This window comes from Apis mellifera, linkage group LG4, assembly GCF_003254395.2.
Source record: "Apis mellifera strain DH4 linkage group LG4, Amel_HAv3.1, whole genome shotgun sequence".
Lineage (NCBI taxonomy): Eukaryota > Metazoa > Arthropoda > Insecta > Hymenoptera > Apidae > Apis > Apis mellifera.
This window is the reverse complement of record NC_037641.1, coordinates 3,466,103-3,480,715: the sequence shown is the minus strand read 5'-3', so window position 1 is coordinate 3,480,715 and position 14,613 is coordinate 3,466,103. Positions and strand designations below refer to the sequence as shown.

General features: G+C 29.3%; 1 protein-coding gene across 2 annotated transcripts; it reads left to right on the top strand.

The window, feature by feature from the left end:
- The first annotated feature begins 247 nt into the window (after positions 1–247).
- Positions 248–13,698, top strand: LOC100578557 (solute carrier family 46 member 3). Of its 2 annotated transcripts, XM_003249317.4 has the most exons (6): positions 850–1,837; positions 7,966–8,067; positions 9,325–9,462; positions 9,665–9,748; positions 11,048–11,204; positions 11,942–13,698. In XM_003249317.4, the coding sequence occupies exons 1-6, from the start codon at positions 850–852 to the stop codon at positions 12,120–12,122; spliced, it is 1,650 nt and encodes a 549-aa protein (XP_003249365.1). In that variant the 3' UTR covers positions 12,123–13,698. The 2 variants fall into 2 exon arrangements, with proteins under 2 accessions (XP_016767384.1, XP_003249365.1); XM_016911895.2 differs by lacking the exon at positions 9,665–9,748 and having other exon boundaries at positions 248–1,837.
- Positions 13,699–14,613: the final 915 nt, after the last annotated feature.

The window sequence follows — 14,613 nt, the reverse complement described above, 5'->3', positions numbered from 1 at the left end:
GACAACAACAAAATGCATCGATGCATTTTCTCCAAGAATCTCGAAGAATCCTTTCGTGGATCTAAGAACGCGCTAAAAGGCTAACCTTGACCCGAAAAAGTGTCGAGGAGCGGAACCGGAAGCGCGGACGTTGCGCGTGGTTGTCGATCGTCGTAGAAACGTCGATTCGCACCGGCAACGTTTCACGTCGTGTCACGTCGTGGCTAGGTGGATGTACCCTCGAACAACTTGTACTCTCCGACAGATGGAGGGAACACAGAGGTGGTGGAGGAACAGGCAGAGCCAGGAGGTGGCCGAGAGGAAGAAGAAGGGAAAGAGGTAAACGCGTATCGTAATGCACAATGGTGCATTAGCCAGGAGTAGACGGTCAGACGGTCTCTCCCGCGGACCGATTCCGAAATTCGGTCTATCGAGGAGCGGAGAGAAACATACATTTTCCGGAAGAAAAATTTCGAAAACCCGGTGTGGGAAAAATCGGTCCAGAGGGAGGCGGGCCAACGAAGGAGGGATTCATGTCACACGCGCGTATGATTCGATCAATTTCCAAAGGATCCGTCCTTCGGTCTTTCGAGAACAATTGAACACCCGGTATCGAAGCCAGGAGGAGTCAGGTATCCGCATGATTCTCATAAACGCTTGCAAGTTTTTCTCACTTGACATCGAAGGACAACGATTGAAGGAGTTAAGTTGATCCGGAGGAAGCTCGAGTATATTGTACATGATACAGAACTGGTGCGAGAGGAAAAGAAAGAAAAAGAAGAGGAAAAAAAATAGAGGGAACGATTTTTATTTCATCGATTGAAACGCCAACTTCTTCTCGAATAAAATCGGCGTTTTGTCGAAGAAGAGATGGCCGACAATACTACCAATTCGTCGACGACGGAAAAGAGACGGGGAGAGACGACCGGTAACCAGGTGATATCCGAGAAGGCGGTCGTCTGGAAATCCATGACGTTGCGCCAGAAATGGTCCTACTTCACAAGAAACATCACCGTGGAGCCTATGATAGCCTGCTACGTGATCCCTTGCATGCTCGCCTCCCTCGCTACGCAGAATCTCAGCTTGGAAAAAGCGTGCAGGGTGAACTTGGCCTATCCCGACGACGTTTGCACGGCGTTGGCAAGGAGGAACACGACCGGTTACGAGAAGGAGGAAATCGCCGTTCAACAATTGGTCGCCGGTATGCAGACGTGGAAAACAGCCCTGTCCAGCGGATTGCCGACCATCTTGATCCTGTTCATGGGCTCGTGGAGCGATCGCACGGGATTGAGGAAACCGTGCATGCTGTTGCCCATCGTTGGCGAGTTTCTCAGCAGCGTCAGCATGTTGCTGTGCACTTACTTCTTCCACGAGGTGCCCATGGAAGCGACGGGCGTGCTCGAGGCACTTTGGCCAGCGTTGACAGGGGGTTGGTTCACAATGTTCATGGGTGTTTTCAGTTACATCGCGGATATCACGTCCGTCGAGTCGAGGACGCTTAGGATCGGCGCCGCTAACGTTTTCCTGTCCCTCGGTGTCCCGATCGGGATGGCATTGTCCGGGATATTGTATCTGAAGCTTGGCTTCTACGGTGTATTCAGCATCTCGACCGTGTGCTACGTGTTGAGTTTCATTTACGGTTTAGTGGTGATCAAGGAACCGCCTAAGCCGCATCTGAGGAAAATGGAGAAGGCGGATAACGAGAGGATGTCTGTGTGCGCCTCGATCTTGGACTTTTTCGCGTTCAAACATATCGAGGAGACCTTCCGCGTCGCGTTCAAACAGGGGAGGAATAACAGGCAGAAGAGGGTGCTGGTGCTCATGGTTATCGTTATGGTTGTGATCGGTCCGCTTTACGGTGAGTTTATCTTTTTCATTTCTATCCAATCTAATTCCTATATCAAAATCTCGCGAGAAATGGTTAAATCTTTCGGCTATGTCATGAGAATGATGTAATTAAGATAAATTGAGTTTAGTTACTCCATTGATTCTTCTTTCATATTCTTTCCTATATAAAAATGTTATCGTTTTATGAAGTTGCTGCGTTCTTCTTTTAAATTCATAATGAAACGAAAATTTTGTTCATTCGAATGAAGGCTTCTCCTACAGTAAACCTCTATTTCTATCAACTTTCACAATTTCCACATCGACGATTGACATGCCTAGCTGATAGATAGGTAGTAAACCAGTAATGCCTCTATGTCGACGGACAAATGAAAGTATGAGAAATTTTATTGCCAATCTTGTTGTACAGTATATAATAATCGGTAGAGTTTCTGGCTGAGAGAGTCGGATGATTTAATCAAAAAGAAAGAAAGAAAGAAAGAAAAAAGAAAATCGGTAGATAATTAATTAATAGATAAATAAGTTTAGCCCACGTTTCTACGATGAAAGAAGATACGCACGAAATATGGAAATATGGAATAGCTCGTACAGAGGCGTAAGTGAAAGTATGATTAATGATTCTGTTTTTCTTCGTTGTTTTAGCCTTGTAAATGTCATAATCATCGTGTTCCTTTAGGCGATCATTTTGATTTCATTTTAATTTTTCAATGTATCTTCCAACCAGGAAATTTTTCTTTATTATATAACAATAATTATCTTTGTTCCTTGTATACATATATATTTTTTTTTCAGACCATTCGTAAACGTACGTGAATTTTCTTTTACCAATATAAATCTTTCGACGTAGAAATTCTTTTCAAAAAAGCTTCTTGTAAAAAAATAATAAACTTTACATTTTCCTCCATCACAAAGATATCAAAAATATCTCGAACGAGTCACGTATAATATTTGTTTACGCGTATCAAATAATAACATCATTGTTGGAAAATCGATTCATTCGTATTCAAATTAGCTTATCTCTCAGTTTCCTCCTCGGTATGCTATAATTTTTTCCTTTTGTTAAATTTTATTTATTTTTTTTTTTTCCCCCCTTTCATCGATTATTTTGTTTCCATTCGTACGAACGAACGAACAAACGAACGAACGAATGAATGGACCCAGTGTCCCCGTTTTCTTCGAATGATCACGATGCTAATCTCGAACGACAATACGTTTCCATCCGTCAATTACGGATTATTAACGCATCACGAATTCGTATTGCAACAGGGAATTCAAGGCGAGCGTCCTTGTCATAATTTAATTAGACCGCTAATGCGCCGGACATTATAATGTTTCGTTGCGTCTTTATCCGTCTTGCAAAGGCATGGGTAATCATGCTGCTTATAACAATTTCGTGTAATGATCTTCTTCCTGATTTTGAAAGGCCAACAATTATACGTCCGTGCGCATTCGTACGATTTCTATTTATTTTTTTTTTTTTTTTTTTTTTTATATCGGATTTAATAGAGAATATTAGAAAAAGTATACGTCGTATATCCCGAATATGGCGAAAAATTCTACTCTTCTTCAAGTTGAAATTAATTCTTTTTGTTTTTCAAGATATCTTGTTTAAAAGTTTAGAATTTTCTCTTCCATCTTATATCAAGATTTTATTGCTAATTTTATTATCATTTTTTTTATATCAGATATAATATAAATAATAATTTCATTCTTCCCAACAGATCTATCTTTTATTCTAAGGGATATATCAGTGATTCACACACATCTTTTATTTAAGAAAGCTCGTAGAAATTTTGTAAAGATACGAATAGGTAAAATATTTTAACAATGAGAGGGGAAAAATTGTAATTGGAAGCCATTTTAATGATTGAAAGGAATGAATGTGTTCTTAAAGATACAATTGATGTATAAAAAGTGATTTTAATTTTATTTTATTGTAATTTTTTAAATTTAAAGTAACGATTGACGTAATCTCGTGTAAAATAATTATTAAATTTCGATAAAGGAAGCACAAAAATAGAAACAATAGGAAGAATGTGACATCAAAGAATTAGAATCGATGAGATAATTGATCTATCGATACGTCAGCTACAGGGGACATATTATTTCCAATCATCCATGAAATTGTGTAATTGGATCGTGCAATTGTCGAACGCTAATTAAATCAATCGTCACTGTTAATTCCATCGAATTCAACTACTCCCCTTCGACATTGATTCACACGTGTTATTATTAATGAAAGCCATTGTGAAGCATTTTTTTTTTTTTTCTTTCTTTTTCTCAAGATATTATCAAGTGAACAAGAGCAACGATCGAAAGTACGTGAACCAATATGCTCAAGTATTCTGAAACGACAATCGATAGCATTGCTCGATTCGACTGTAACACGAATCTCTCTGTTAAGAAGAAAAAAAAGAAAAAAGAATCTTGTCCAGAGTTGCATTACGTTCTGTATAATATTTCTCTGTCGCGTCTAATGTTTCCTTTTGCTTGTGAAATTTTCGGCAAATTATTTAAATGTTTCATATAAGATAAGAAAAAATTCGATCAAATCAAAGCAATTGAAAAACAGGATTATTATTGTTTAATGTGGAAAAAAATTTAGATTAGGAATTTTTACAATATCATCATTATTATCATTATCATCATCGTTTAAAACATCAATGCGAAGTATGCATTGTTCCAGAAGGAAATAAATTATTTTCAACAATTTCTGTAAAAAGCTTTCAAACATTCCTGCTAAATTCCATTATAATTGGAAAATAATATCTCGAGAGGGAAGAATTTTTATAATGTTTATATAATATTTCTTCATTCTTAATAATAATAGAAATTCAAATTTCGAATTCCATCTATTTTCTATAAAAAAATTATATCCAATAAATTTGATTATCTGTAATATAAATTAATAATAGATGCTTAATTATTATATATATTTTATAATAACTTTTTCTTTATAACTCACGATTTTACAAATAAAGAATATAATTTGAATATATTCAAAGATAGATATTATTGAAATATCTTCTAGAATAATCATGCAATTTCTAGAAAATATAATTCTTAAATTTAACGTAATAATTTTATCTTTTAATCCATATATATATATATATATATATATATATATATATTCCTTCAAATTGACGAGGTTCTCAAGGGGTCAATTATCGAAACGCCTATTAATCTTGAAATGGGATCATAAATGTAGCGGCAACAAAGATACCGGTCTAAGATTTATGACCGGTAGTGGGTGTGTGAAGTCAACACACCTATTAGAACTAGATTCTGTGCGCACGTATGCTAATGCGGTCTGATGGCCTAAGTAGCTTGATGTAATTTCAGATCTTTGACCGTCGGAAATCGGTATAATCCTGACAGTTTGAACGGTTATAGTGACTTTTACGATATAACGAGGTTGTAAAATCGGTCAAAATTTACATACTCTGTGCATCAAAGTTTGGAATCCAAGAAATTGGCAATTTTAAGAGAGGAAAAAAATCAGATTAGAATTTTTTTCTAAGATCTATTAAAAGGAAGGAAGAAAATTATTTAGTATTAATTTCATTATTTGCACATGGTTGGAGTATAATATTAATTCAAAAAAGATTTTCTTTTCACAAAATCATTGTACAGTTAATGAAAATTCTATGGGGAAGTAAATAAATGGTAATAGTTGTACAACTTTTTATGTACAAATATTAATAATAACAATACAAGTTTCAAGAATCAAATTGAATGATGTAAGCATTTTTTTTAGATATTACATCAATCATCATCTCTGATTTGTATCTTAAAATTTTATATTTTGAAATTAATCACATATAACAACACGTCAACAAAATTGAAGATTATTCAAACGGAATGGTGAAATATAGAGCTCAATTAAAAAACTTCACGGTATGATTTCACGGTTATTAAAATTGTTAATTTCGTAATTATATTCAATATAGAGGGATAATTGAGCGATAAGAAAATTAAGAAAATTAAATTCGAATCGGTCATTTCTTGACTGATAATCGATAATTATACGATAATTTCTTTTTTTCACTGTTTCAACGAGTGTGCCTTTTAATTTTTATTTATTTTTTTTCATCACTTGAAAATGAACACATTTCCAGACTATTTTCAGCATTCTTCTAATACAATCCACTTGCTAAACAATGTTACAAAATTGCAGACATTATGCAAATCAGATTGGTAACAATAAGATAATTGGCAAGTTTCACGGAAAGTAACGTGACCGATTCTATCCGACAATTTTTTGGCCATTCTTGTAAATTTTTTCCTTCCTTTTTTTACTACATCATGATTTTTTTTTCATATTTAAATGAAAATTAATTTTTCAATTTTTTAAATTAAGTGAATCTGAATCTGAATAAAAACAATTCAAAAAAATATTAAGAAAAACAAGAAATACATAAGATAAATAATAGTTGTAAGAACAATTTTTTTATACATATATATTTTTTTATTCCTTTCTTCTTTATCCCATTATAATTTTTTGAATAAAAGAATAATAATCAATTTACATATAAATTCATTATTATAGTTATACTTTAATCATATCGTGTGAAGAAAATTTCCCAACGATAAATCCAAGCTTGATCCAAGTTCGTAACTTCATCCAATTATATAAAAAAAAAAAATTGAAAGATGAATCGATCGATAAAAAAGGAATCCAGGAATTGTCTTTAATGAAAAAAAATGCTCGTGAGAAAAGCAAGGCAATGATGTGATAATAACCTAAACTCGACGGAAACAATTAGTAGAGGCAATGCTTGTTGTGTAACGCTCACATATTCCTAGTGTAATGCAGCTTAATAAATCTTGAAATAATTTCTTATATGTTTATGTTTTTTTCAACAACAATCTGTAAATAACATTATTCGAATTATTCTTGAAAGAGGAATTAATAGAATGAAATATCAGAAATGAAAGACTTTTTTTTTTCTTTTTTAAATAGAAGAATTATCAAAATTTAATTATTTAAAAATTTTAAACTTGAATGATTGTGAAAAAAATTATGAAAAATGGAGTATGCACAAGGTGAAAAATACATACAAGGAAAAAAGAGTATATGTGTATAATGACTACCCAATCGTTTTGCAGAATAGTCAATTGTAATGATAAGATAAAGTCAGCATTTTTAAATGTTTCTTCTGAAAATAAGTAATTTTCGAAATAACATGACAAAGTGAGTAAAGATTTTGTCATTGTTGTTGACATGATGTGACTGAATTTTCCACATGTAATATTATAGATTTCTTCAAATCATTATTGTACTCTCACGAAATAAAAAAAAAAAAAGATATTAAATCAACTCCTTCCCTTTTATTAAATTTTACTATCCACAATAATAGAATATTGTGATATTATAATTACATTGAAAAAAAAAAACAAAGGCTGAAAATTTCTCCAATACAATTTATCATAAAAATAAAAAACTTTCAATTCTTCTCGAAGACCTCTTCGAAGAAGAAATCGTATCAATTAAAACGAAATCTAAACTTTAAACAAACGATTGAATTATTACCAATTCGATGGTAAAAAAAAAGAAAAAAACTTTCAAAAATTGAAAAATAGCGAAAAGTTTCGAAATTCGAAAATTTTTTTGAGCTTTTCTTCTTTTTCCTGAAGTTGAACTGAATTTTCCTGTACATTCCTCGAATCTCGATATATTCATCGTAGAAAGAAACCTCTCTCGAAAGGGTTAAGCGTTCTTCCGCGTGTTATTTTCAACTTCGAAGCCCATTACATACGGCGAACGGATGAAGCAACATTGCCAGAGGTAGCGGTACGAGCTGCCAATTCTGAAAAACGTTTTGACCATGATCTTTCATGCTGTGCAAGCGGAATCGTTCCACCCACATTGAATTTAGAACATTGTAGATCACGAAGTTACAATACGCGCGATGGCCGTAGCTTAGAGTAAATTAAATTAAATTGTTGTCCTTGTTATTTGGAATTCAAATTGTCAATGCACACTTATTGTTTATTTCATTTATTCGGAAGAGGATTAAAGTTCGTGTCTTTTTTTTTCTATTTTTATTTTTTTTAGAAGGGAGAGGGAAGGAGGTGTTTCAATATGATATGATAAAATAAGATTGAAAGATCTATGATAAATATTTATTGTTGTTACAGGTGAAATGGCAGTGATGTATCTTTACATGAGATACAGATATCATTGGAACGAAGTTATGTTCAGTATGTTTACCACGTTTGCCATGGTGACAAATTTAATCGGTAAGTCTTTGGATAAATCTTCAAATCTTGTATGATCGGCAATTATTTTGACATCATCATTACCATTGTTTACACGAATAAATAATAGGTCGAGAAGATTAAAGAAATCCTTATTGTCCATGAACAATTTTTAGTAATATAGCAGTTCCTTTTTGTATCAGAATTAAACTCTTGATTGTTTATATAGAAAGATGCAGGAACATGTTTTAGAATAAGAAGAAGAAAAAAAAAAAAAAAACGTGAAAAAATAGAGAAGTACGAGAGCATAAAATCTTACATAGAGATTGTATTTTATTGTTATCTATAATTACACATCTTGAATGCAATCTCATGTACAAAGTGCATAACCGTGAACTTGTTTTTTATGAAGACGAAACTTTTCCTGATAAAAATTTCAATTAAATTAAATGCCCATCTTTTTCATTTCTAAAAAGATATATTTTTTTTTAGAAATATAAAAATATTTTCTGTTGAGTAACAATTTTCAAATAAAATTTTCTCATTAAATTCTTTCGTTTCTCATCTCTGTTGAGAGTAAAGAAGATCTTAAAATAGAATTAAAATAGACATGCAATAAGTTTGTCTATTGTTATTTCTAATAAATTTTTTTCCTTTTCAAAAAATTTTGCTGCTCATTTTTTTTTTTTTCTTTTTTCATTCACAAAAGCAACAGTGAATTGTAGAATAAATTATATAACGAAGTTGTTGTTGCCAAGCGGAATTGTCGGCAATCGTTTTCGAGCAAATGATAGAGAAAACCCATAATTACAAGGCCGCGTTTATTGAACAAAGCCATCGATCTCGTAATCGTAACCTTGAAAGAAACAAAAAAAAGATACAAAAATTGTTAAGAAAGTATTCGAATTTATTCAAGCAAAATTGTTACTAATCGTCCCAGGAGAAATTTTAATAGAGATGAGTTTGGGCATTTTTTTTATTCAATGTAAGAATATTTAAATAAATAAATACTAAAATCTTATTATTTATTTATTAAATATTTAATTATTTCTAATAATAATAAGAAAAAATTTTATCATCATGAAAATTAACAAATAATAAAATTTACATAAGATGTATAAATACACAAATTAAGTATGGAATAAAATAACAGATATCAAAATAATTTACGTTCAAAATACTACTTAAATAATATTTAAATAATAATTTCTAATCCTTGAACTTTGATTCCTCTTCAATATATTTTAATTATTTAATTGTAATTACACAATTCAAAAATGTAATTGTTTATATTTATAGGAACTGCGATATCCGTCGGTGTGTTTAGTCACATTTTAAAGATCGATGATGCCATTGTTGGAATAATGAGTTCCATGAGTAAAATTTTAGCTGGCTTCGTTTACGCGTTTGCCATAACAGACTGGATGATCTATTTAGGTAAATATTCATAAAAATTGAATTAACGATTGATAAATATCTATCTGTATAGATATTTATTGGCATGGATTATCTTAAAAATATTTCTAGAAATATTTTCATTTTTATAAATATACGATGTACGACAACGTAAAGCAAAAGCAAAATTGAAAAACTGTTTGAAAAGAAAAAAAAATTCATTCGTTTTTTTGCCTCGTTTCAGCGGCTATCGTCGAGATAGTAAACGGTACATCTTTTATAGCAATGCGATCGATAGCATCAAAACTTGTATCGACTGGAGAACTCGGTAAGTGAATGTAAATTTATCCTATCCTTTTTTTTTTTCTTTTTTTTTTTATTCGAAGAACATTATAACAAATACCGTTACGTGAACCTGATTGCAATATAAGGATACACACATACTATGTATAAATTGTAATTGGTAAAATATTTTTAAGCTCGATTTACATAACGTAATTGCGCGTATATTTAGCATTAAATTATACATATAACGGAATAATGATACTATTATAGATGCGATTAAAAACATTATAAATTTCATATGTTCGATATAAATTGCAAAACGATGCAAAGAATTATATAAATTTAGGAATTATAATAAAATTATGTAATGAGATGTAAATAAATTCCACTGATTTGAATGAAAAAAACAAAATTATAAATGATATTACGTAGTAAATCATTCATAATTTTGTTTTTAATAAAAATCGTAATTTCTAAATATGTGTTAAAAATGACACAATTCGACGTTCATTTTTCAATTCTCTATGAATTGTAGTATTTACATAACTAGTAATTCTGTTCTTTTTTAAATAAAATAAAAAAAAGATAATTAAATTAATACGATTTTATCACCATGAAATAAATAATGATACTAGGTTTGAATTAAATAATGAAAGGATTATCCTAATATTTTTATAAAATATATATATATGTAAACTAAATAAATGGTAAGAAAAAGATGATGGCAACGATTCCATAATAAAAAAATTAATGTTTTGTGAACCATAGGTTGAGAACCACTGTTTTAAAGTATCCTATACAACATGCGCGAGTACGTGTGTACTTGATAGAATTTTATAAAACGAAGCTTCTTATAAAATGTTATCATTCTACATTCTACGATAGATATATCTTGCATATAATTATGATTGAGTAACAGAAATTAAAAATTAAATTGGTCAACTGTGATACACAATCTTCGCTCTAATCGTTTATTTTTATATATTTTTTTTTTCAGAAACGTGCAGATAAGATAATCCTTTCATTGTTTGCATTGTTCAAATTGACAACAATTATTTCCCATCCAATTTTCCACAGAGTTCTCTTTTGCTTTGCAATATTTTCCTATTGCTTGTTTAAAAAAAATAAATTTTGCTATTGTTTGTTTAAGAACATTCTTACGATCATTTTTTTTCATTTTTCTTCTCATGATTTTATTTCTCTTGATACTTCTCTTGATATGTTCTCTGATTACTTGATTTTACATAACATAAAGGATGATATTCAACATGATGGAAAATAATATAACATATAAATTAGGAACAACAATGAAATTTTATTATTTTTCCATTGATTTACACAGGAAAAGTGAATTCGTTGCTTGGCGTCTGCGAATCTCTGATGCCACTCATCTACGGGCCAATGTACAGTTCCATTTATGCTGCAACCATGAAAACATTTCCAGGAACGTTCTTTATTGTTGGCGCCTGTATGACCATGCCAGCAGTCGCCGCGTTCTTGTAAGTCTTTCCGGTTGCGATGCGCCTCTCGAGGCCATCGTTTCAATATTTTTTATTTCTATCGAATATTGACTGGTGAGTTTTTTTTTTTTATTCATTGCAATAATTAATATTAAAGTAATTTTATAGAGTATAAAAAAAATTTTTTGAAACAGAAAGATATAAAAATTACAAAAAGTATTTCTTATTTTCGATTAAAACTTTTTTTTATCAATTTTAGTATTATTATTCTAATATTATTTTCGTAATATTAAAATTTTCATATAAAACTATTACTAAATAATAATGAGTATAATATTTGCAAAATGTTTGAACCAATATCAATTAATTAGCATGTAAATTCTATGGCTACTATTTTATGTTTGATCTTCAATTTATATTGGATGGTAAGTGATTTACAAGAGTTTGAGTTAAATTATTTGACAGTTTTAGAATATTTACATTTCAATTTTTATTCTATATTTTATGTGATAAGAATATATGTAAGTATATAAAATATATTAATCTAGAAAAATAAATACAGGATATAATAAAGAATATAATAATGAATAAATATCTACAGAATATTAAAATTTATAAATTAAATTATATACTCAGATTTAATTATCTGTTAATATCTATCAACCAACGAAATTAATAAAAGATAATTAAATAAATAATTTTTCAATAATTTTCTTTTTTATTAATTTAATGCTGTTTAACTAATTATCTATATATTTTTTTTTTTTTATGAATAGTTGGCTGTACACCGAGCATAGAAAAGATCGTCAATTACTGGAGCAAGAGAAGAAAGCGAAGAGCAAAGAAGAAGAGAACGATTCGAAGATTGCAAAATGGCAAGTTGTTAGCGAGAAAAAACCGGAAGTTCCTACGATGAACGGCATTGCGAACGCGGCTTTCGAATCAGATCATTTATAACGAATAATTTATTATTACAAAATACGTAATAATATTCGATCGCGTCATAATCATATAGAAAAAAGAATTGAAAGAATGAGCAAAGAAATGGAAGAGTCGCATCTCATAAAAAGTAAATTATATCGAGAGGAATTAGCTTCTTAATAAATTTTTCATTTAACGTACAAAATATAAGTATGAAGAAAAAAAATAATTAGAAATATAATCGTGCACTGTATACGTGTTTACATGGTACACTTAAAGATGTCCATTTTACAATCATTTTATATTTGAAATATCTTAAAAATGATCTAATCTAAACGTCTTAAAAATGTCTGATATAAAATGTTATGAAAGCATTATGAATCTTGAAAGGTTAAAGATTTTTTTTTTTCTTTTAAATAATTATTTTTGTAAATTATAATTAATTGATTTTGATGATTTTATAGTTGGAAATTTGTTTTTTTTTGAAAAAAAATTTTTAAAACAATTTTTAGGACAATATATACAGACATTTTAAAGATATCTCTGTCTGGAAAAGACCAAAGAAGGAAAGAGATAAATTGAAATCTTAATAATAAATAACGTCACCCACTTACTCAGCTTGGAAAATATACTTTAAATAAAGGATAACTTTATTCACTCTATTTGAATAATAATAAAAACAAATAGGTAATGATTATGTAATATCTTTTAAATTAATTTTACTCGATTATTCATTTACTCGAAAATAGCTATCCTTTATTTCAAGTCCTAGTACAAACAGTCTCCGGTACTTAATAAATAAATGGTAACAATAGACAATGTGGAACAGGTTTTATATCTGTTCAAGCGTATCAGTATTACAAATGCTACTTGCGTATATTATTTCCAAACTATTGATATTAATGCGATGAAAAAAATGAGAATACGTGATGAGAGAAATTCAAAAGTAAGAAATTATATGCTTATAAGATATAATATATATCATTTCTGAATGACCGAGACGTGAATTTCATCTTGTGTTCGACATTCTTAAATTGATGTAAGTCTCATATTAACAGGAGAAGAGAAAAAAAATAACAAAATACCACATTATTATATACGTATTGTTTTATTTTTTTTTTTTTTATTTTTTTTTTTTTTTTTTTTTTTTTTTTTTTTTTTTTTTTTTTTTTTTTTTTTTTTTGTCTGTAGATTATACATTTTACGAGAAAAATCGTTACATGAACGATCTGATATATACGTTTTTAAATAATATTTATGATAAGATCTTGCATCATTCTCGTATATGTACTATAGTTTATTATGTGATATAAATGAAAATAGTTTTGTATTTAGTAAATAAATAAAATTTACAAAAAGACAAACGATATTCATCGATACAAGTTCTTTCAATTATTATTAATAAGGATAATAAGAATTCTAAAGATTCATTTTAATGGATTGGCGATCAGCATGGTCTAATGTTCGCATAGTGATAATAAATGTTAATTCATCTTATTACAAAGCTTTTTTTGCTGTTTATGCAACAACGATAAAAAAAATTGAATGTTTTGCAAATATATATTATAATAGAATGGAACGTTGTGATTAGAATAAATCTCTAATTCCGCAAGTGATAGAAATCATTATTATTTAATATATAACAATATTGTATATCATTGTTTAATAAACTAATGGTACAATTATATATCTTATAAGAAATAATATAAACTAATCATATGCAAGGATGATTATATTTTTTATAAGTAGAAATTTTATTATTGATGACATTTTATTAAGATGACATTCTCATTTCAGTTTCTAAATTTATGGAATATATATATATATATAAATTTATTTTTAAGTGGTATAATTTTGTGCATATATTTTACATATTAGATTACATTATATTAAATGGCATAAGAAACTTTGATCTTTTTTAAGACTGATATTTCTAAATGTGTTATAAAGTTCCATAGAATTTCTTGTTAAAGAGAGAAGGATAGAATAAAAAATTGTGTAGAATAAAAATTTGATTAGCACCATCTATTGATTGATATCTCGTTAAAGATATCTCTCTAAAGAAAGATAAAATATGACAAGAATTAAAGATTAGCGACATCTCTTGAATATAAATATATATTTTTAAAAATTTTCAGAAGATGGCGCTTATGATCAATTCTTATCCAACTTTACCTTCTTTTAAAAAAATTTCTTTAGTACTTAAAAGATGGCACTAATAATTAATTCTTTATATCTGTTCTTTTCTTGTTTATATTTATTTCATTTAAGGCATTCCAGAGATGGCGCTGGTTCCATTATTTTTAACTTATTTTTGATCTTTTTTTTTATGATTTATTTTCCTTATTTTAATTCTCTAGAAAAGAAATAGAAAATTCTTTATAGAATGTCATTTTAATGATAAAATTCATGCGTTCAAAAATGTTGATTTCTGATTAACTTTGTTACATAATTGTATAATTTATTGGATTATAAGATATTATATCATATATTTTAATTATACTTTTACAGTAATTTAATTTTCAAC

Coding starts and splice junctions, on each gene's coding strand:
- LOC100578557 (XM_003249317.4), top strand. CDS start 850: ATGGCCGACAATACTACCAATTCGTCGACGACGGAAAAGAGACGGGGA. Junction 9,463..9,664: donor AGACTGGATGATCTATTTAG/GTAAATATTCAT, acceptor GCCTCGTTTCAG/CGGCTATCGTCGAGATAGTA. Junction 11,205..11,941: donor CCAGCAGTCGCCGCGTTCTT/GTAAGTCTTTCC, acceptor TTTTATGAATAG/TTGGCTGTACACCGAGCATA.